Genomic DNA, 24931 nt, shown 5'->3' with positions numbered 1-24931 from the left:
TTCCACCACCAAATTTAACTGTTTTCTGGGTGTATTTTGGATCCATACAGGCTCCAATAGGTCTCCTGCAGTATTTGCGGTGGCTGTGTTGTAATTCTACTGAAGATTCATCAGAGAAATCCACCTTCTGCCATTTTTCCAGCGTCCATCTGTTTAGCAGGCTGTGGGACTTTGCAAATGCCACACAGTTTTTTTTTGTTTTTTTTTTTATTTGCCTTTTGCTTAGTGCTGGCTTCTGGGCACTGATTTGACCATGGAGGCCATTCCGAGACAGAATCCTACAAATTGTTCTAGTTGACACAGGGACTAGAGGTGACCAGGCCTGTTGGAGCTCTGCTGCAGTGGAAGAGGGGCTTGCTTTGGATTTTGTAACCAACAAACGTTCCTCCTGAGCAGTTGTCTTGCGGGGTCTGCCGGACCTGGGCTTGTCAAACACATCTCCAGTCTCTTCAAATCTTTTTTTTTTTTAATTCTTTGTACTTGACACTGAGCCACATTAAAGGTGCCAGCCACCACTGCAGTGGATCTGGTCTTCAGCCTCTTGATAATCCAGGCTTTGGTCGCAGGGTGGATTTTTGGCATGTCAGAGCTCAAGTTGCAGTTCAAGTGAAGGTCTGGAGTGCTGGGTTTCTTTTTATATACACACACTCTAATTAACTGATCATTTACTGAGCACAGGTGAGGATGTAAACTAGGATTGGGTGCATTATATGACTAGGCGACAAAACTTTTGTCTTGCCAAAATCTGACCATTCTGTGTCCATTAACTGATCAATATTTCTGCATGGATGCCAATTTATTTTCTTAACCTAAACCACATTTCGGAGGGTTTCAGCTTTCAAAAGAATAATTTATACAACCAATAGATTAATTTAACGTCAGGTTATAAGCTTTTATTTACATAACATGGATAAGCGACATACACTCCCTGACAGAAGTTATGTCATGCTGCTCTCAGGTGGGGTAGCAAAAATCTGGTGACAGATTCCCTTTAATCACTATGCTAGGGCTTCATGTTGACAGGTACTGTGGCGTTGAAATTGCGACACATTGGATGTAATGATTTCTTGTGAGCTGTGACATAGTTTGCCAGTCGCATATTTCATAATAATAATCTTTATTTATATAGCGCCAACATATTCCGCAGCGCTTTACAGTTTAACAGTTTCAAACACAAAAGTCATAAGTAACAACGTTAACAATACAATAATTAAAGCAAAATTAAGATGGCCCTGCTCGTGAGAGCTTACAATCTACAATGAGGTGGGGGAGATACAAAGTACAGGTGTGTATTTACAATGATGTATTTACAATGATGGTCCAGCCATCTTCAGTGGTTGGGGAATAGATAGGGATAGTGAATGGGCTACACACACACAAACATAAAATGACTTTGACTAGTGAACGTGATAGGCCGCTCTGAACAAATGTGTTTTGAGCGAGCGCCTAAAACTATGCAAATTGTGGATGGTCCTAATATCTTGGGGTAGAGCATTCCAGAGGATTGGCGCAGCACGGGAGAAGTCTTGGTGTCGGGAGTGGGAGGTACGGATTAGTGCAGAGGTTAGTCGAAAGTCATTTGCAGAGCGCAGTGGTGGCCGATAGACAGAAATGAGGGAGGAGATGTAAGGGGGTGCCACACTGTGGAGAGCTTTGTGGGTGAGAAGTACTTTGAATTGTATCCTGTAATGAATGGGTAGCCAGTGTAACGACTGGCGAAGAGCGGACACGTCCGAGTAACGATTAGCCAGATGGACAACCCTGGCTGCTGCATTAAGGATGGACTGGAGAAGGGAAAGTCGAGTGAGGGGGAGGCCAATTAATAGAGCATTGCGGGAGTGGATCAGGGCGACAGTGAGGGTTTTAGTTGTCTCCATGGTGAAAAAGGGCAGATTCTAGAGATGTTCTTTAGGTGTAAACGGCACGAGCGGGCAAGAGATTGTATATAGGAGGTGAAGGAGAGATCGGAGTCAAACATAACACCCAGACAGCGCGCATGCTGCCGGGGTGTTATTATGGTGCCACCCACGGAGAAGGAAATGTCAGATTTAGGGAGGTTAGTAGATGGTGGGAGCAGAAGAAGTTCAGTTTTGGAGATGTTGAGTTTCAGATAGAGAGCGGACATGACGTTGGAGACTGCAGACAGTCAGTGGCGTTCTGTAGTACAGCGGGGGTAAGGTCAGGGGATGACGTGTATAGTTGTTTGTCATCAGCATAAAGATGGTACTGAAAGCCAAATCTGCTGATGGTCTGTCCATTTGGGGCCATGTAGAGGGAGAACAGAAGGGGGCCAAGGACTGAGCCCTGAGGTACTCCGACAGCGAGAGTAAGAGGAGATGAAGTGGAGCCAGAGAACAGAACACTGAAGGAGCGGTCAGAAAGATAGGAGGAGAACCAGGAGAGAGCAGTGTCCTTAATGCCTAGAGACTGTAGCCTAGAGAGCAGGAGAGGGTGGTCAACAGTGTCAAAAGCTGCAGAAAGGTCGAGAAGAATGAGCAGAGTGGTCACCGTTACGTTTTGCTTTCAGAAGGTCATTGGTCACTTTGAGTGCAGTTTCTGTCGAATGTAGGGGGCGGAAACCGGACTGTGAAGGGTCTAGGAGGGAGTGAGTGGAGAGGAAACGGGTAAGGCGGGAGTATATCAGGCGCTCCAAGAGTTTAGAGATGAAGGGGAGATTGGAGACCGGTCTGTAGTTGTTTGGGATTTTCTGTCATTAGTAGCAAAATCATTGTTCTGAAATGTACATGTCACGTACCCGCTCCTCAGCATGTGACCTGGGGTTGCGCCTACAAAGGTTGATCTGTCTCCTCTCACTCAATCCGGCATTCAACCTCTGTCCCATGCTGTAATGGGAGCATAAATCGCACCCCCGACACAGACGACGCACCCCGCTCATACACGCTGCCACCACTCGCCGAACATATGGGCGATGAGTCCCGGAAATACTACTAATATTGTCTGCCAATCAGCAGGGTCGCACACTCTAGGGTTATGGGTTCTTTTAGAGTATACAAGGTTCAAACATATTAAAGTTTTAAGCTTTAATAGAAAAGGTACAGTGCTTACAATAAAAGGGCATAAAAATATGGGAATAAGAAGTGACGTACAAATATGCAAACAGTTCTAAAATAAAAGGGAGAGACTTACAGAAATATAAACTGTGCAGTCTGTTATTCTGTTTCCTGAGGGAGGGATTATGGAAATGGATCCCATCAGCTTGCCTGCCCTCAATCTGTGAACAGCTTTCTTTGTGGAGGGGGGGAGGGGCATTTATAGTCTCAGCCCGGAGATCAGATTTCTAGACCAGTCCTTCATGTTAATATTCTAATTCCTGGTTTGGGACTGGACCATGGCTACTCTCCCAGTGAATATATTATTTTTCTTAATGTTCTTTGTCTTGGCCTTTCTTTCCCATCGTAAATAGAAATTGTCAGGCTGTAACTAGGTTCCATTTGGTGTCTCCCTTCAAAGGCCTCAGAGGTGTGAAATGGTTCCAATTCTGTGTTCTCAGGAAGGCACTCTGGGGTCTGAGACCCTGCGACCAGGAAAGCTAACTTTTCTCAAGATGACATAGGTTATGACCTTTGTGAAGAGCTGCAGCCTAAGAACTGATGCTAATTTACTGCCGGTCCTACATCGCCTACAAATACATATTTCACTACAAGGCAACTTATAGAACTGCTGTCGCCCGACACATCTCGCCGTGTAGCCCAAGTTTTAGATCTAGTGATAGTATCTCTGTTTGATCCATATTTTCCATTTATATGACCGTCCTTGGTCAGGTCGGATTGTTGACTAGCTGCAGGATTCATAGTCACTTGAAATATGAGATAAAGTAGACGTAAGTGCAGGCCGGTCAGCCGCCTCTAATAACGAGCTGTTATCTGTGTAATGAGCTCTGTGTCAGGAAGCTGTAACGTAAGCCGTCATACAGCTGATTTATGAAGGATTTCTCCTTTTTTATAATTCTCTTAGGTGCGGTCTCCACTTTCTGACTTGTCCTCCATATTTTATGAGCGGTGACTGGTTCTCCTGATCCGTGGTTTGGCTATAAATGTTTTATCCCAGTAGTCGATTTTGGTTAATTGGACACTTGTGAATCATACTGTGACCTTACTCACACATCCGTGGGTTGTCTGTGTTTTTCCTGGACAGCACATTACATTTTATGTGCTGTTGACATGGTCCGCATTAAAAAAAAAAAAAAAAAAGAGCCATGTCCTACTCTGGTCCGATTTATTTGCCAAAATTTTTCAACTTTCATTTTAAAGGTGACCCTTATAAAACCTTCCACTTTCTTTAACCTACAGTACATGAAAAATGGATGACGTACAGGTAACAGGCGACCCAAGGACTAAAATTACATGAATAATGGCGCGAAACAGAGGAGTGCGTGTGATTGAGGTCTGCCTGTGTCGGGCTCTGTTCATATCTGTGTTGGAATTTTCGTCGTTCTGATCTGTCAGAGGATAAATCGATGAAGGGCTGCTGACGATCAGCGGCCGCTAATTGCCTGTCTGCAGCGGTCACATGATATAGCATTGACCATCAGAAATCTGACTGCCACCGTCGCTGGAACGGTGCAACCTTGGTGGGTACCGTAAGTGCGGAGTACGTTTATGTTCCAATGGGCACTGGGCCATTTTTTTTTTAGTTTCAATGTGTTTATTCCAATTTATAAACATAAAACATAGCATAACAGTGCTCAGAGGTTGTTACATGCAGAAGAAATGTGCAGATTGTTAATACGCACAATACTTGTTGAACAGTGGAGTCAAATTAACTCAAATTAGGTCAAACAAAAAGACACGGAATAGACATCATAGACATGTACAAGGGGAAGAAACAACAGGGTTGGGGACATCATTGCTGTCAGCATAATTATAGCTATAACACCAAGGTATTGAAATGATATAATATAATGCGATATCGGGGCACGCACCGACTCTAATTGGGAAGAGGCACACATGGTCAAGTGATTTTCAACAAATAGGGAAGTTCCCCCAGTTCCTTTGACGGTTCATTTCACTGTATATGTAACCAAAACCGACGCACGACGCATATTCTTGTAATTATTTATGGAGATAGTGTAATAGCTTGTGCCAAATGAGCTCCATAATCAAGGTCCAGCCAGGGATTCCAAATCTTAAAAAAAGCATTCCATTCATCATTCCTGGTGGCTTGGATTCGTTCATACAGAAGAATAACATTTACCCTATCTTTAACCAGTGAGATGGATAACGATGGTGTTCTCCATTTGGAAGCTATGTGAATCTTGGTCGCCATACATACAATGTTTACTAATTTATGTAGACTCTTCGAGAACCTGGGGGATTTTTTACCTAGCAAGAATACTGTGGGATCCATTGGGATCGTTTTACCAAAAATCTGTTCAATGATCAACTTGACCTCACGCCATAGAGCCTCAGCGACTGGACACTTCCACCAGATATGTAGCATATCACCTGGTATATTACAGCCTCTAAAGCAGTTCTCTGAAACGTGAGGAAACATGGTGTGGAGTTTTGTAGGAACATAATATGCTCTATGTAGTACTTTAAGTGATGTTTCAGTTAGTGATGTCTGATGACTGCCTTTTGATAGCGTATCGCAGCAGGCAAACCAAGTCTCTACAGACATGGTAAGACCCAGGTCCTCCTCCCACTGTAACATATATTTTAATTTCCCTGTAGTGTGCGGTGTATTGAACATGGAGTATAGCAGGGATATCATCCCGTTTCCCATTGGGTTATTTATGCACCTCTGTTCAAAGCTTGTTGGGCAAAATGGGGTTCCGTGGGGAGAGTTCTGCCTAGCGAAGTGGAGGACCTGATTTATGCGTAGGATTTCCTTAGGGGGTGGCTCATATCGTTGTACAAATTCTTGTCTGGTGAGTAATAAATTAAACGGTGAGCAGAGATGTCTCAGCGTGGTGATCCCTTTCAAGATCCACCAGGAAAAGTGCGCCGTTTCAAGTCCCGGCATAAACATGGGGTTGTAGAACAGGGAAATGAGGGGGGAAAACCTGGACTGCAATCCATACTTAAACCTCTCCTTCCTCCATAGTATCAGAGAAAGGGCTGAGAAAGGAGCTATAGTTGTGATATTTTGCGGGAGTTTTTCAGTTGACCATAAAAGACCTCGGAGTGAATGTGGTCGTAAGAAGTGAGATTCTAGCTGTACCCACCTGGGACTATGATAATTAGAGTTAAGTTTGGCCATTTGGGCTATTTGGGCGGACTTAAAGTAAAGTGCAAAATTGGGAAGCGATAGTCCACCTATTTTTCTATGAAGATACATGACATTTTGCTTGATGCGGGGTCTCTTACCATTCCAGATGAACCTGGAAATAGTTGACTGGATATCTCGGAGGCTTTTTGTTGGAATGGAAACAGGAAGTGATCTAAACAAATATCAAAATCTTGGGAGGGAGATCATCTTTATTGTATGTAGTCGGCCCAGCCAGGATAGTGTCATACGTGACCACCTGGTTATGTCCGCTTGGAAGTTTCTAATTAAGGGGGAGTAATTCCATTTAAAAAGAGAGGATTTATGGGATGTTAGATTAACTCCCAGGTAAGTCAGGAAGTGTTCTTTCTTTGTGAAGCCAAATTGCGAAACTAAATTATCCTGCTCTCCTCTAGGAGTATTGATAAATAAAGCCTCTGATTTATCCACATTAATTTTAAGGCCCGATATTTTTTTCAAATGTGCGGAGGAGGGAGAACAGGTTCGGTAGGGTGGAATATGGGTTAGTTAGAGTCAGGAGAAGGTCGTCTGCGAACAGACTAACCTTATATTGTTCTCCCAGACCTGTGGGGCCTAGAATGTTAGGATTATTTCTTATAGCCGCGGCCAGCGGTTCCATGGCTAATGCGAACAGCGCAGGAGATAACGGGCATCCCTGCCTTGTACCTCTTTGTATTTCTATAGGGATAGGTTTGCTTGAAGGGAGTTTAAGGTAAGCAGTTTGCTTGTCATATATTAGCTGGAGACAAGAAATTAATTTTTGGGAAAAGCCGAATTTAGCCAGTACAGTAAAGAGGTAGGGCCATGTAACTGTATCAAAAGCTTTTTCAATATCTAAGGCTAAGACTAGAAGCAGTTTATGGGCACTATTTGCTGAATGAATGATGTTTAGATTTCTTTGTATATTATCAGGACCCTGCCTCATAGGGATAAAGCCTACTTGGTCTTGATGAATTAGTGAAGGGAGAATTTTATTGAGTCTATCCGTGATGAGTGATGTAAATATTTTTAAATTGACATTTAATAAAGAGATGGGCCGGTAGTTTTTAACTAATAAGTGGTCTCGTTTTGGCTTGGGTATAACTGTTATGTGCGCAACATAGAACTCGGGAGGCATTTGGGAACCTGTGAGGAGAGCATTACAAAAACTTTTGATGTGGGGCGCAAGGAGGTTTCCAAATTTTTTATAGTATAGGGCTGAAAGGCTGTCTGGTCCAGGGGCTTTACCTGCTTTTAATTTTTTAATTATCAAGTTGATCTCTTCTGGTGAGATTTCTGATTGGAGCTGCTGTGCCACCGATTCTGTAATTTTGGGGAGATTTATGTCCTGTAAGAAAGAATTTAAAAGGTTTGTGGGTGGTGCTGGAGGGGAGGAGTATAGTTTCTGATAGTATTCTTGAAAGACTTTATAAATGGTCTCGGGGTGTGCTGAGATATGTCCTAAATTGTCTTTGATGGAGGGAATGGTATTTATAAATTCTCTCGCTCGCAGTTGGCGTGCCAACATTCTGGAGGGCTTGTTTGCCTGCTTATAAAAGGTGGCTCTGGTCCATGACAGGGCTTTTTCCGTTCTATTAGTGAGGATAGCATCCAACTGCCTTTTAACGTCGTGAATTTGCTTTATTAGGTAGCGGGAGGTGGACAGTTGGTTTGCCTGCTCCAGCTTAAATAGTTTGGTTTCTAGATTATTTTGGAGATCAGTTCTGCTTTTTTTACGGTGGGAGGCTATTTTGATTAGAGATCCAGTGATGAACTTCTTATGAGCCATCCAAATGTTCCCGGGTGTGGAGTCATTGTTTGAGTTAATTTGGAAAAATAGCTTTATTTAGATATTGTGGGATCTATAATCAGGGATTCATTTAATCTCCATTTAAAAAGGTTGGAGGTAGTGATGTCAAATTTAAAGACAGATTGGACGAGGTCGTGATCCGACCAGGTCGACGGGACAGGGCGCGAGTAGAGGACCGTTGTGAGTGAATTCGCTGTCGTTATTTGTAAATCAATTCGTGAATATGATTTATGGACTGGTGAAAATAACGTGTAACCCCTCGTAGGCCCATTTACCTCCCTCCATATGTCTACCAATCTGTTCTCACCCATCATATGCAAAATCTTTTTCCTGTCAGTCTTGGGGATGTCAGACCTGCGTATCGAACTGCTGTCCAGGCTCGGGTTCAAGGTCAAGTTGAAGTCTCCGCACCAAACTAAGTAGTGGTATGGAATTAGGGATAGTTTTGATAATATCATTTTAAATACCGACAGTTGGGTAGTAGCAGGGAGGTAACTATTTACAATACAGAAGTTTTTACCCTGCAGGGTCCCTTGTAGTATTATGAATCTACCCTCTGGGTCCGAATATGAGTGCAAAATAACAGCCCATGAATTAAGGAAAATCAAGCGTGAAGCTGCCAAGATGCCATTTGCCACCAGTTTTGCCATATATCAGAGCTGCAACGTTACTGGAGTAACAAAAAGCACAAGGTATGCGATACTCAGGGACATGGCCAAGCTAAGGAAGGCTGAAAAACGACCACCTTTGAACAAGAAACGTAAGATAAAACGTCAAGACTGTGCCAAGAAATATCTTAAGACTGACTTTTCAAAGGTTTTATGGACTGATGAAATGAGTGACTCTTGATTTGCAGATGGATGGGCCAGAGGTTTGATCAGTAAAGGGCAGAGAGCTCCACTCCGACTCAGACGCCAGCAAGGTGGAGGTGGGGTACTGGTATGGGCTGGTATCATCAAAGATGAACTTGTGGGACCTTTTCGGGTTGAGGATGGAGTGAAGCTCAACTCCCAGACCTACTGCTAGTTTCTGGAAGACTTCTTCAAGCAGTGGTACAGGAAAAAGTCGGTATCGTTCAAGAACATGATTTTCATGCAGGACAATGCTCCATCACATGTCTCCAACTACTCCACAGCGTGGCTGGCCAGTAAAGGTCTCAAAGAAGAAAAAATAATGACATGCCCCCTTGTTCACCTGATCTGAACCCCATAGAGAACCTGTGGTCCCTCATAAAATGTGAGATCTACAAGAAGGGAAAACAGTACACATCTCGGAACAGTGTCTGGGAGGCTGTGGTGGCTGCTGCACGCAATGTTGGTCGTAAACAGATCAAGCAACTGATAGAATCTATGGATGGAGGCTGCTGAGTGTCATCATAGAAAGGTGGCTATATTGGTCACTCATTTTTGGGGGTTTTGTTCTTCATGTCAGAAATGTGTTTATTTTCACCAGGTAAACCAATATAACTGCACAACATTTAGAAATAAACACGTGAGATGGGAATATATTTGGTTTTTATTAAGTTGCCTAATACCGTATATACTCGAGTATAAGCCGAGATTTTCAGCCCAAATTTTAGGGCTGAAAGTGCCCCCCTCGGCTTATACTCGAGTCACGGTAGCGGTGGGGTCGGCGGGTGAGGGCGCTGGGGTATACTTACCTAGTCCCAGCGATCCTCGCGCTGTCCCTGCCGTCCCACGGGCTTCGGCGCTGCAGCTTCTTCCTCTCTTCAGCGGTCACGTGGGACCGCTCATTACAGAAATGAATAAGCGGCTCCACCTCCCATAGGGGCGGAGCCGCTTATTCATTTCTCTAATCAGCGGTGCCGGTGACCGCTGATAGAGAAAGAAGCTGTAGCGCCGAAGACAGGAGGGGACAGCGCGAGGATCGCCAGGACTAGGTGAGTATGTTATATTCACCTGTCCTCGTTCCAGCCGCCGGGCGTCGCTCCATCTTCCCGGCGCCTCCATCTTCCCGGCGTCTGCGCTCTCTGACTGATCAGGCAGAGGGCGCGATGACGCATATAGTGTGCGCGGCGCCCTCTGCCTGATCAGTCAGAGCAGAGACGCCGGGAAGATGGAGGCGCCGGAACGAGACGCTGGGAGCTGCAATCAAGGGAGGTGAGTATGTGTTTTTTTTTTTTATTGCAGCAGTAGCAGCGGCAGCACAGATTAATGTGGAGCATCTATGGGGCACAGTGAACGGTGCAGAGCACCGTATAAGGCACAGCTAGGGGGCACAATGAACGGTGCAGAGCACCGTATAAGGCACAGCTAGGGGGCACAATGAACGGTGCAGAGCACCGTATAAGGCACAGCTAGGGGGCACAATGAACGGTGCAGAGCACCGTATAAGGCACAGCTAGGGGGCACAATGAACGGTGCAGAGCACCGTATATGGCACAGCTAGGGGGCACAATGAACGGTGCAGAGCACCGTATAAGGCACAGCTAGGGGGCACAGTGAACGGTGCAGAGCACCGTATATGGCACAGCTAGGGGGCACAATGAACGGTGCAGAGCACCGTATATGGCACAGCTAGGGGGCACAGTGAACGGTGCAGAGCACCGTATATGGCACAGCTAGGGGGCACAGTGAACGGTGCAGAGCACCGTATAAGGCACAGCTAGGGGGCACAATGAACGGTGCAGAGCACCGTATAAGGCACAGCTAGGGGGCACAATGAACGGTGCAGAGCACCGTATATGGCACAGCTAGGGGGCACAATGAACGGTGCAGAGCACCGTATATGGCACAGCTATGGGGCACAGTGAACGGTGCAGAGCACTGTATATGGCACAGCTAGGGGGCACAGTGAACGGTGCAGAGCACTATATGGGGCACAGCTATGGGGAAATATGAACGGTGCAGAGCACTATATGGCACAGCTATGGGGAAATAATGATCTATTTTTATTTTTGAAATTCACCGGTAAATGCTGCATTTCCACCCTAGGCTTATACTCGAGTCAATAAGTTTTCCCAGTTTTTTGTGGCAAAATTAGGGGGGTCGGCTTATACTCGGGTCGGCTTATACTCGAGTATATACGGTAATTCTGCACAGTAATAGTTACCTGCACAAACAGATATCCTCCTAAGATAGCCAAATCTAAAAAAAAAAAAAACCCACTCCAACTTTCAAAAATATTAAGCTTTGATATTTGAGTCTTTTGGGTTGATTGAGAACATAGTTGTTGATCAATAATAAAATTAATCCTCTAAAATACAACTTGCCTAATAATTCTGCACACAGTGTAGTAAAGAACGCTTCATAATTAGGTCTGCCCCATTTAAATTAATTCCAATCAATTTTGTTATATTTCATTGTTATTATTATTATACTATTATATAGTTGGGTTTTCCAGAGTTGTAACCGTACTAATGAGGCAGATGGACAGCGGCTGTCCTGATGGGTAAGGCTACGTTCACATTAGCGTTGTGCGGGGCAGCGTCATTTTTGTGACGCATGCGTTCACTTTTGCATGATTTTTGGCACGGAAAAAACTGCATCATGCAGCGTCCTCTGCGCCCTGACAGTTGCGCCACATTGACGCATGCATCACAAAACACGAGCAACGCATGTCCATGCGCCCCCCCCCCATGTTAAATATCGGGGCGCATGACGCATGCGTCGCCGCAGCTGCCCCCGACGCAACGCTAATGTGAACGTAGCCTTAGTGGAACGGCCTGTTAAAGCTTTTATTGAAACGTTTGGATGTCTTTCACATGGAAGAAGGAAATCTCTAATTTTTTATTTTTTTTCTGTTCTTTGTGTTTTAGGAATCCATTTCAGGTCACAAACCTTTATATGTAAATCTATAGCTGACTGCAACGCAGTCCGGATTGTGGGGTAACAATGACATTCTGTTGGTGATTTTCATTTGCGTAGCTGTGACATGGTAGCTGCTGAAAATCTGTCCACTAGCTGTGGGCTGTTCTCGAAATACTGGTTTGCAGTGTTAAAAATAAGAAATTCTAGCCGTACGTATGCAAAGTATTATACAAATGTGCGCAAATCCGAACAGGATATTCATTTCTCCAAGGCTTTGTTCAGTACAGCTGGCCATGCACATATGAAAGTGACCGGTATAGCTGCTGACATCCACATCGAAATAACTGCACAAATCTTGTCATGTAAAAAAATGAGATAAAAACTTGGTTGAGTTCTGTGAGTTCCGAAACCCGCTTTCCCAGCTAAATGTATGGGACCCCTACAACGCTCTGCCATCGAGCCTTAAGGGGACCATAAACTTTCGAAACCTGTTGGCTGAACACTTGAATGGATGACCAGCTACCTCTCCCGAATCCCCTGTATATACCATAAAGTTTATCACTGATCAATCTTTTCTTTATGCGGGGTGCGGAGTAAGCTGCTGCCAGATTCTACTGGCATTGGCCTATTTGCCTGCAGAACAAAATCATCCGAGGAGAAAGTTATTGGTTCTTTGTACGCATTCCATGGTCGTTGGATCACGGTTGGATATGCTGTGTAATTTCCATTCGGATTCTGCAGGATTTTAGCGTGCCCACAAAGTAGATGAGATATTTTGCCAAATTTTATCCAGTCTGCTGAATTAAATTTTTTTTTCCATCACTAATTTAACTATCGGGGTGAAATTTGCAGCCAATTTTTTTGCAGTGCTTATTCCAGACAGAATCCTTGTGAAAGACCTCGCGTGCTCATGTGCGCATAGCCTTTGTTTAGAATGTCAGCGTTTATTTCCAATGTTACCCTTTCACCATCTTTTAGGTGTAAGTTATGTGCACGCAGTGTGTGTGTGTGTGTGTGTGTATACGCCGTGTATCTTTTAGGATTTTACAAAATGTCGTCCATGTGTCGCAGAGTAAATTGAATGTCAGATTTAACGCCTGTACATGTGTTGAAAGTGGAAAATAGTCCATACCTCCCCTAATCACAACTTTTTAACCTGTCTTGTAGAAACATTTTTGCACGGAAAAAGAGCGTCCAAGTGGAAAAGCAGAATGAAATCGGATGGAAATTATTTGGAAAAGTCCCGGAGTCTCAGCACAGCAACCCCCGAAAAGCACAAAAGGTATCTGTCTCCGTTATGACTTTATATTCTATTTCCTGTTCCCTGTGACCTCGGGACTCTAAAATACAGAACTCTACAAAAGCTGAACATGTCTCCAAGCACAGGACACATGCACGTGTAGTCACCGACTACTTAAAGGGGTTTTCCAGGTTAAACTTTGACCTGGGACTTTAATTCTCTGAAGTCAGCAGTGTGCCATACTAAGCTGTTGTCGCACCAGTGGGTCCATTACAGGGCCGCCCACTTGACCGAAAATCCCAGAAAGGGCCGAGGTTTAGATGATGAAAACACGGGTTATACTTACCGTAATCTTTTCTCTCAAAACTATAGAACAATCTGCTTAGCACCTTCTGCTCTATAATATGGTGTCTGCAGATTGGACGGCATTTTCATGACAGGTTTCCTTTAAGCAATATACTCCCTTTCGCAATTTTCCGGCTTTGAATTTTTATGCAATTAAATCAGTCACACAATTACCGTATATACTCGAGTATAAGCCGACCCGAGTATAAGCCGCCCCCCCTAATTTCGCCACAAAAAGCTGGGAAAACTTAATGACTCGAGTATAAGCCTAGGGTGGAAAATGCAGCAGCTACCGGTAAATGTCAAAAATAAAAATACTTGCCAATAAAAGTAAAATTAATTGAGACATCAGTAGGTTAAGTGTTTTTGAATATCCATATTGAATCAGGAGCCCCATATAATGCTCCATACAGTTCATGATGGGCCCCATAAGATGCTCCATATTAAAATATGCCTCATATAGTGCTGCACAAATGTTGATTATGACCCCATAAGATGCTCCATAGACACATTTGCCCCTTATAATGCTCCACAAATGTGGATTATGGCCCCATAAGATGCTCCATACAGATAACTGCCCCATATAATGCTGCACATGGCCACATAAGATGCTCCATACAGATATTTGCCCCATATAATGCTGCACATGACCCCATAAGATGCTCCATACAGACATTTGCCCCATATAATGCTCCACAAATGTGGATTATGGCCACATAAGATGTTCCATACAGACATTTGCCCCCATATAATGCTGCACATGGCTGGATAAGATGCCCCATACAGACATTTGCCCCCATATAATGCTGCACATGGCCGGATAAGATGCCCCATACAGACATTTGCCCCATATAATGCTCCACAAATGTGGATTATGGCCACATAAGATGCCCCATACAGACATTTGCCCCCATATAATGCTGCACATGGCTGGATAAGATGCCCCATACAGACATTTGCCCCCATATAATGCTGCACATGGCCGGATAAGATGCCCCATACAGACATTTGTCCCATATAATGCTGCACATGGCCACATAACATGCTCCATACAGATATTTGGTACAAAAGCTGTTGCTGCGATTAAAAAAAAAAAGTACATGCTTACCTTTCCCGTTCCACCGCTGACCGCTGCTGTGTCTTCCCATCCTCTGCACCGACGTTCAGGAAGAGGGCGGCGCGCACTAATCGCGTCACCGCGCGCTCTGACCTGAGCGTCACTGCAGAGGACGCGGAATACACAGCGGTGCCGCCGATGGCACGAAGAGCAGGTGCGTATCGCGCACTGCCCCCCCATCATACTTACCTGCTCCTGTCACTGCAGGTCTGTTCCCCGGCGCCTCATTTTCTTCCCGTAGTGAACGGTCACCATTACCGCTCATTACAGTAATGAATATGCGGCTCCACCTCTATGGGAGGTGGAGCCGCATATTCATTACTGTAATGAGCTGTAACATGTGACTGCTCAGTACAGGAAAAAACTGTAGCACTGGAAGAAGCAGGGACGTGCAGGGACCGCGCCGGGAGTATGTGAGTATAATTACACAGCCCCCGCTCCCCCTCCCCTGCCGACCCCTGGGTATGACTCGAGTATAAGCCGAGAGGGGGACTTTCAGCCCAAAAAAATGGGCTGAAAATCCAGCGTATATACGGTAAGTCACACAAAATACTTTATAAGTAACATTTCCCACATGTCTACTTTACATCAGCACAATTTTGGAACCAAGATTTTTTTTTTTGTTAGGGAGTTATAAGGGTTAAAAGTTGACCAGCAATTTCTCATTTTTACAACACCATTTTTTTTTTAGGGACCACATCTTATTTGAAGTCATTTTGAGGGGTCTAAATGATAGAAAATACCCAAGTGACTCCATTCTAAAAACTGCACCCCTCAAGGTGCTCAAAACCACATTCAAGAAGTTTATTAACCCTTCAGGTGTTTCACAGGAATTTTTGGAATGTTTAAATAAAAATGAACATTTAACTTTTTTTTTACAAAAAATTTACATCAGCTCCAATTTGTTTTATTTTACCAAGGGTAACAGGAGAAAATGGACCCCAAAAGTTGTTGTACAATTTGTCCTGAGTACGATGATTCCCCATATGTGGGGGTAAACCACTGTTTGGGCGCATGGCAGAGCTCGGAAGGGAAGGAGCGCCATTTGACTTTTCAATGCAAAATTGACTGGAATTGAGATGGGACGCCATGTTGGGTTTGGAGAGCCACTGATGTGCCTAAACATTGAAACCCCCCACAAGTGACACCATTTTGGAAAGTAGACCCTTTAAGGAACTTATCTAGATGTTTTGTGAGCGCTTTGAACCCCTAAGTGTTTCACTACATGTTATAACGAAGAGCCGTGAAAATAAAAAATTTTCCCACAAAAATTAATTTTTTAGCCCCCAGTTTTGTATTTTCCCAAGGGTAACAGGAGAAATTGGACCCCAAAAGTTGTTGTCCAATTTGTCCTGAGTATGCTGATACCCCATATGTGGGGGGAACCACCGTTTGGGCGCATGGGAGAGTTCGGAAGGAAAGGAGCGCCGTTTGGAATGCAGACTTAGATGGTTTGGTCTGCAGGCGTCACGTTGCATTTGCAGAGGCCCTCATGTAACTAAACAGTAGAAACCCCCCCACAAGTGACCCCATATTGGAAACTAGACCCCCCAAGGAACTTATCTAGATGTGTTGTGAGAACTTTGAACCCCCAAGTGTTTCACTACAGTTTATAACACAGAGCCGTGAAAATAAAAAATCTTTTTTTTTCCTCAAATTAATTTTTTAGCCCCCAGTTTTGTATTTTACCAAGGGTAACAGGAGAAATTGGACCCCAAAAGTTGTTGTCCAATGTGTCCTGAGTACGCTGATACACCATATGTTGGGGTCAACCCCTGTTTGGGCGCACGGGAGAGCTCGGAAGGGAAGGAGCACTGTTTTACTTTTTCAACGCAGAATTGGCTGGAATTGAGATCGGACGCCATGTCGCGTTTGAAGAGCCCCTGATGTGCCTAAACAGTGGACCCCCCCCCCCCCCCCCAATTATAACTGAAACCCGAATCCAAACACACCCCTAACCCTAATCTCAATGGTAACCCTAACCACACCCCTAACCCTATTCCCAGCCCTAACTGTAGCCCTAACTGTAGCCCTAACTGTAGCCCGGAAATAAATACATTTTTTTTTTATTTTTTCCCTATCTAAGGGGGTGATGAAGGGGAGTGTGATTTACTTTTATAGCGGGTTTTTTATCGGATTTTTATGACTGGCAGCCGTCACACAAAAAATTGCAAAAAATATTTTTTGCGTTACCACATTTTGAGAGCTATCATTTTTCCATATTTTGGTCCACATGTGAGGTCTTGTTTTTTGTGGGACGAGTTGACGTTTTTATTGGTAACATTTTCGGGCACATGACGTTTTTTTTGATCGCTTTTTATTCCGATTTTTGTGAGGCAGATTGACCAAAAACCAGCTATTCATGAATTTCTTTGCGGGGGGCGTTTATACCGTTCCGCGTTTGGTAAAATGGATAAAGCAGTTTTATTCTTCGGGTCAGTACGATTACAGCGATACCTCATTTATATCTTTTTTTTATGTTTTGGCGCTTTTATACGATAAAAACTATTTTATAGAAAAAAATATTATTTTTGCATCGCTTTATTCTGAGGACTATAACCTTTTTATTTTTTGTGCTGATGATGCTGTATGGCGGTTCGTTTTTTGCGGGACAAGATGACGTTTTCAGCAGTACCATGGTTATTTATATCCGTCTTTTTGATCGCGTGTTATACCACTTTTTGTTCGGCGGTATGATAATAAAGCGTTGTCTTTTGCCTTGCTTTTTTTTAATTTTTTTACGGTGTTCACTGAAGGGGTTAACTAGTGGGACAGTTTCATAGGACGGGTCGTTACGGACGTGGCGATAATAAATGTGGACTTTTATTTGTTTTTTTATTTAGATAAAGGAATGTATTTATTGTGTGTGTATGTATGTGTGTATGTGTATATATATATATATATATATATATATATATATATATATATATATATATATATATATATATATATATATATATATATATATATATATATATATATATATATATATATATATATTTTATTATTATTTTTTTTTTTTTTTCATACATGTAAAAAATTTTTTTTTTTTTTACTTTGCCCCATGGCTCTGCCATTTTGGATCCGGGCCTGCAGGTAGGAGAAGGTAAGAGACCCTCGCAGCAACGCGATCACATCGCGTTGCTCCGAGGGTTTCAGGGAAGCACGCAGGGAGCCCCCTCCCTGCGCGATGCTTCCCTATACCGCCGGAACACTGCGATCATGTTTGATCGCAGTGTGCGGGTGGTTAATGTGCCGGGGGCGGTCCGTGACCACTCCTGGCACATAGTGCCGGATGTCAGCTGCGATAGTCAGTTGACACCCGGCCACGATCGGCCACGCTCCCCACGTGAGCGCGGCTGATCGTGCTGGACGTACTATTCCGTCCTTGGGAAGTAGGGCCCACCCCACATGGACGGAATAGTACGTCTAATGGCAGAAAGGGGTTAAAGATTTTTCTGTATTTTCAGGACTATGAAAATTGTACATTCACACTGCAGGCATCAAAACTATGAATTAACACATGTGGAATTATATACTTAACAAAAAAGTGTGAAACAACTGAAAATATGTCTTATATTCCAGGATCTTCAAAGTAGCCACCTTTTTGCTTTGATGACTGCTTTACACACTCTTGGCATTCTCTTGATGAGCTTCAAGAGGTAGCCACCGGGAATGGTCTTCCAACAATCTTGAAGGCGTTCTGTTATGACCTGGTGGTTAGGAGCACCCGGAACGACCTGATGGTTAAACTCACACAGGACAAGCTCTGGGAAGTGGGAGCTCTGCTGACCGCAACCCCTAATCCTATCACACAACTAGAAATAGCTGTGGAGCGTACCTAACTCTACCTAGACGCCTCTTCACAGCCTAAGAGCTAACTAGCCCTAGAGATAGAAAATAAAGCCTACCTTGCCTCAGAGAAATTCCCCAAAGGAAAAGGCAGCCCCCCACATATATTGACTGTGAGTTAAGATGAAAGTCACAAACACAGAAATGAAACAGGTTTCAGCAAAGGGAGGCCAGACTTACTAAACAGACAGAGGATAGGAAAGGTATCTTTGCGGTCAGCACAAAAAACTACAAAAAAAACCACACAGAGTGTGCAAAAAGACCTCCGCACCGACTCACGGTGCGGAGGTGCCACTCTGCATCCCAGAGCTTCCAGCTAGCAAGGCAAAATCATGATAGCTAGTTGGACAAGGAAACAATGAACAAATAATTAACTAGCAGGGACTTAGCTTCTGCTGGAGTAGACAGGTCACCAGAAAGATCCAAGAGCGAACTGAACCAGTACAAGAACATTGACAGCTGGCATGGAGAAACGATCTAAGTGGAGTTAAATAGAGCAGCCAGCCAAAGAATAAACTACGTCACCTGTGGAAGGAACCTCAGAAGCAGCAGCTCCACTCACAGCCACCAGAGGGAGTCCATGGACAGAACTCGCCGAAGTACCATTCATGACCACAGGAGGGAGTTCGATAACAGAATTCACAACAGCGTTCCCAGAGATGCTTAGCACTTGTTGGCCCTTTTGCCTTCACTCTGCGGTCCATCTCACCCCAAACCATCTCGATTGGGTTCAGGTCTGGTGACTGTGGAGGCCAGGTCATCTGGCGTAGCACCCCATCACTCTCCTTCTTGGTCAAATAGCCCTTACACAGCCTGGAGGTGTGTTTGGGGTAACGTCAAACAGATGCCAGCGTGGGAAACTCCATAGAAAGCCCGTAAAAATGCTAAGAAAAATTCAGCAAATCCGTACACCTTTTTATAGCTGCGGATTTAACTGACTCAATGGAAGTCAATGGGTGAAAAACGAAAAAAAAATCCGCACAAAGAATTGACATGTTGCAGTGAAAAAAAGCGCACTGCAAATACTCAAGGAAATCTACTGATTGGGTGCGCAGCACTTCAGGATTCTCATTGAATTAGCTGTCATAAGGATTCCATGGTGTTTTGGGCCCAGTTCCACGCTTAAATGCTGTCGTTTGCACATAGCCTAACTGAGGTTCCCTGATACTTTCTTATGAACTCTTGGGGGAATAAGATAAAAATAAAAAGTGTGTATGTATATGTGCGCGTATACGTGTGTATGTATATGTGTGCGTATACGTGTGTGTGTGTGTGTATGTATATACATACATACATACATACATACATACATACATACATACATACATACATACATACATACATACATATATATACATATATACACACACACTATTGAACCTGTTCTACGCCCGGGCGGCGAGCATTTATATTGGTATATGGTCTCCATCCTGGTATGTGCTGCACCCATCCTGCGTCCCCATCCTGTCATGTGCTGCACCCATCCTGTGTTCCCATCCTGTCATGTGCTGCACCCATCCTGCGTCCCCATCCTGTCATGTGTTGCACCTATCCTGCGTCCCCATCCTGTCATGTGCTGCTCCATCCTGCGTCCCCATCCTGTCATGTGCTGCACCCATCCTGCGTCCCCATCCTGTCATGTGCTGCAACCATCCTGCATCTCCATCCAGCGTCCCCATCCTGGTATGTGCTGCAACCATCCTGAGTCCCCATCCTGGTATGTGCTGCAACCATCCTGCGTCCCCATCCTGGTTTGTGCTGCAACCATCCTGCGCCCCCATCCTGTCATGTGCTGTACCCATCCTGCGCCCCCATCCTGTCATGTGCTGCACCCATCCTGCGTCCCCATCCTGTCATGTGCTGCACCCATCCTGCGCCCCATCCTGTCATGTGCTGCACCCATCCTGCGTCCCCATCCTGGTATGTGCTGCACCCATCCTGCGTCCCCATCCTGTCATGTGCTGCTCCAACCTGCGTCCCCATCCTGTCATGTGCTGCACCCATCCTGCGTCCCCATCCTGTCATGTGCTGCACCCATCCTGCGTCCCCATCCTGTCATGTGCTGCACCCATCCTGCGCCCCCATCCTGGTATGTGCTGCAACCATCCTGCGTCTCCATCCAGCGTCCCCATCCTGGTATGTTCTGCAACCATCCTGCGTCCCCATCCTGGTATGTGCTGCAACCATCCTGCGTCCCCATCCTGCGTCCCCATCCTGGCATGTGCTGCAACCATCCTGCGCCCCCATCCTGTCATGTGCTGCACCCATCCTGCGTCCCCATCCTGGTATGTGCTGCACCCATCCTGCGTCCCCATCCTGGTATGTGCTGCAACCATCCTGCGTCCCCATCCTGGTATGTGCTGCAACCATCCTGCGTCCCCATCCTGGAAGGTGCTGCAACCATCCTGCGTCTCCATCCAGCGTCCCCATCCTGGTATGTGCTGCAACCATCCGGGGGCCTGAGCAGGCGGGGACGCCGGCGCGCTGTGGGGGTCAGGTGCCGGTATCGCCGCCAGCTCAGGCCCCGCAGCACTTACTATACTCACCTGTCTGTCCCGTTCCACCACTGCGCGCTGCCATCTTCCCGGTCTCCTGGCTGTGACTGTTCAGTCAGAGGGCGGCGCCGGCGCGCATTAAGCGCGTCATCGCGCCCTCTGAACTGAAGGTCACAGGCCGAAGACCGGGAAGATGGCGGCGCTCAGCGGTGGAACGCAGGACAGGTGAATATGGCCGATACTCACCCTCCTGGCGGTCCCTGCTTCTCTGTTGGAGATCGCGGTGTGCGTTCAGTGTGAACGCATACCGCGATCTCCCGGGAGCGTCACTCTGTGAGGCCCAGACTGCGCCGGCGCTTGCGCAGTCTATAAAGGCTTCGGACAGAGTGACGCTCCCAGCGTTATATATATATATATATATATATATATATATATATATATGCACACACACACACACACACACACACACACACACACACACACACACACACACACACACACACACACACACACACATACACACATATATATATGTATATATATTAGTGCATATAAACATATATACAATATAGGATATATACTATACATATAAACATATATATACTGTACATATAAACAATACTTGTTATATAAGAAGACAAGGTGACACTTCTTTGAAACCTAATCACAACCCCCAATAGTAAACTACAAAAACAAAAAACCTAACTGTGTGGGGATTGCATAACAAACAGGCAGTCCCTGCATATGTTCAGCCTAACAGCCGTAAATCATGCAGCTGCGGGGACTGGAACATAATATACGAGCACGCCTAAGATACTCGGATAACACCCTAAAGTGCTCGGATAAGACGGTATTGGAGCACGTTCCGACATCAATAATGAGCAAAATACAGATAGGACTGTCCGGCTCTTCAGCAGCCGGCATGATTGACCTAAATAGGAATTTAATGAATGTCACTGTGAATAATAATAATAATTGCTATTAAGCTTGGGCAGCCATCATCTATCATTATGTGCTGTGAAAATGATTGTTGATCATCTTTGTACATTTGCACATAGTACAGGGTTAATGCATGCCACATCATCATAGTACGGGAACAATGGCCACAAATGATGCTTACCATGTATACTATGACATCACGGTATAGAATAAAAGTCACTTGCAGGTGATGTCAGAGTACAGAAACTGTGCAAATCATAATACAGCACTTTGCAAATGCACAAAATACAAAGTTTTCCCCCTACTCATTGAACCCCAGCGATCTCCAGATCAGGGCTGAGGAACCAGACTCTGCGACCCCCCGTCCTGAATGGAGTGGAGGGGTGCATGCTCCATTCGTGGTCTATGCCAGGAATGACTGGGCGCCTGTTGCATACCTCCGCCTCGTTCAAGAGAAGGCTGCAGAGCTTGGGTTCCTCAGCCTTGATCTTCAGATTGTTGGGGGTCCCAGTGCTCAGACACCCATAGATCAGTGGTATCCCATAATTGGAGGCTGGATTGCTAAAGGGTTATTCCCAAAATACTTAGTCAAGGTTTGCATTTAAGTTCCTTGTCCATCACTACCTGCATCTTGGAAATGGGCTTGTTTTGTACGCAGATGCCACCTCATCTTGTCTGCGTACAGATGTTCCAGGATCTCGCATTCTTCTTCAGCGTTTCCATACGTCATCACCCGAGGACCTTTTAGAAATGTTAGCTCGCCGGCCCAGCTGCCCTATAGGACACATACATTGTACACATGGGAACGCATTGATCATAAAGGTTACTTGTGTCTTTCACAATGTACTTGGCCCCGCAGCGTGGTGTTTGTTTGCAGTCTTAATAATGAATACACACTAATGTTTGCTTATACTGTATGAACTTTGTGTTCCGTAAATGGTTCGCAAAGTAAACTTATTCAGCACGTGGGTGTATAGTAGGAGGCCTGTATATCATTGGGAATGTTTAACTGGGTTTTATTTAAGTAGTTAAAAGTTTCTATGCCAATTTATTTTTTTGTAATATTTATAGTAGAAAAGTTGGAGTTTGCCTTGCTGCCTGTACATAAAGTGCAGCACAGATTCAAGAGAATGCCAAGAGTGTGCAAAGCAGTCATCAAAGCAAGAGGTGGCTACTTTGAAGAACCTAGAATATAAGACATATTTTCAGTTGTTCCACACTTTTTGGTTAAGTATATAATTCCACATGTGTTAATTCATAGTTTTGACGCCTTCAGTGTGAATGTACAATTTTCATAGTCATGAACATACAGAAAAATCTTCAAATGAGAAGGTGTGTCCAAACTCTAGGTCTGTACTGTATATAAGATGTGTGTGCGCCGTGGCTTGATAAAGGACCATGTACCGTGTTTCCCCGAAAGTAAGACGCTGTCTTACATTAATTTTACCCCAAAAAGTCCCACCCTGTCTTACTTTCGGGGGAGGTCTTACATTAGCCGGAAAAAAAAATGACAATTTTCAAATTCAGTACAGTACTTAACGTTACACCGTTCAACTGGAAAGCAGACAACAAATCAAAGTACGGTAACAGTAACACACTACGGTACTGTACGGTAATTGCCGTATACCCTCTGCCTGCATACCATAACAGTGCCGTATCCCACTGCACACAGCCCCATACCCCATAACAGTTCCGTATCCCACTGCACACAGCCCCATACCCCATAACAGTGCCGTATCCCACTGCACACAGCCCCATACCCTATACAGTACATGTTTCCCTACTTGGTTTTTAAATGCTGGACATTTTCCTCTGCGGTGCGGCTGTGGGTGCGGAAGGCCTGTGCTGCAGGGAACGCTGTGCCAATCAGCAGGGAAACAGCGGTGACGTGGGGCTGGGGCGGCCAATTACAGCCCGAGCTGCTGGGCCAATCAGCGCTCGAGCCGGGGGCCGGCGGTGACGTGGGGAGCAGGGGCGGCCAATGAGCTGTTGAGCTGGGCGGATTGCGGGGTTAACACGGCGAGTTAACCCCATGAGCGCTGGACCCGCCCAGCTGCACCTGAGGACACCTCTGGAGCCTGGGGACCCAATGGGGGACAGCGGCGGCCCAAAGGTAAGGGCCTTATATTTCACAGCGGCCCCCCCAACCCTGCCTTACATTCGGGGGAGGCCTTACATTGGAGGACCCCCCCGAAACCCCCACCCTGTCTTACTTTCGGGGGGGTCCTACTTTCGGGGAAACAGGGTAGGTGTGAAACGTGTTGCCTGGAACTGTAGCAGATACCATAATTCTTTTCTACCTTTTAATTTTTGTTATGTTGTGTTAAACCATTTTTAGAAATGGCGCCTCTCCTGCACGTGCTGTATTGTATCTCTGCCCCATTAGTGTGAACAGGTGTGTTGCTGTTGAGAGAAAGCCGTCTTTTTCGAGTCTCTCTGTCATTGGTTTGGACTCTCGCTTTTGTAAAGGCACATTTCTTCTTACGGCATATTAATAATTGAATGCACAGACAACATTTGAGTCAGCACAAGCATCGACCGAAATGAGCGGCATAAAAATAGATGTATAGAAGTTGCAGACCTGGTTAATCGAGTCATGAAGAAACTGGAGTGACTGCTGCATTATTAAAGCTGGTATGTTGGCGGATGCCAAGATTGTGTTTGTGTCTTCCTTCTGTGTCATGGACTCTTCCTGGAAAATCCCTTTATCTGAAATTCCCTTGAATTCCTGGATTCACTGACAACAGTCCCTTTCTGAGAATTGGAATGCAAAACCTCATAGTTTGGGTTACTTGCTGTAACTGCGCTGCGGGTATTCTTGCGCTGCGGCAAGGTCTCACAAGGGCATTGTTTCATGAGGTTAAAACCCCAAATAAATGGGTAAAGTGGCCGAATTCACCGAGTCTAGAGGTGATGAACTCTAGAATGGAAACACTATAGCGCAGACTCGGGAGCGGAGTCCGTGTAGACAGCCAGCGTCTAACCCCTAGCTGCTGCTTATCCCCTTAAATGCCGCTGTAATTGCAGGTCTAGGACTCTAGAGACAACAAGTGGGAGAAAAAGATATTAAAAATGGGGGGGGGGGGGGAAATAGGTAAAATCTACAGAATCTTGGTATGTCCCCTCCCCCCCCGC

At 45.1% G+C, this 24931-nt stretch overlaps 1 protein-coding gene across 2 annotated transcripts in view; it reads left to right on the top strand.

The window, feature by feature from the left end:
- TBC1D14 (TBC1 domain family member 14) overlaps window positions 1–24931 on the top strand; it is a 94302-nt gene that overhangs the window by 34067 nt on the left and 35304 nt on the right. For both annotated transcript variants that reach the window (XM_069744793.1, XM_069744794.1), the window contains one exon: window positions 12976–13090. In XM_069744793.1, coding sequence (XP_069600894.1) covers window positions 12976–13090 — 115 coding nt within the window. The remainder of the gene's footprint in view (window positions 1–12975; window positions 13091–24931) is intronic.

The sequence above is a fragment of the Ranitomeya imitator genome, chromosome 1, assembly GCF_032444005.1.
Source record: "Ranitomeya imitator isolate aRanImi1 chromosome 1, aRanImi1.pri, whole genome shotgun sequence".
NCBI classification, from domain to species: Eukaryota; Metazoa; Chordata; class Amphibia; order Anura; family Dendrobatidae; genus Ranitomeya; species Ranitomeya imitator.
The sequence above is the reverse complement of the archived record's forward strand: the minus strand, read 5'-3'. Positions and strand labels throughout refer to the sequence as shown.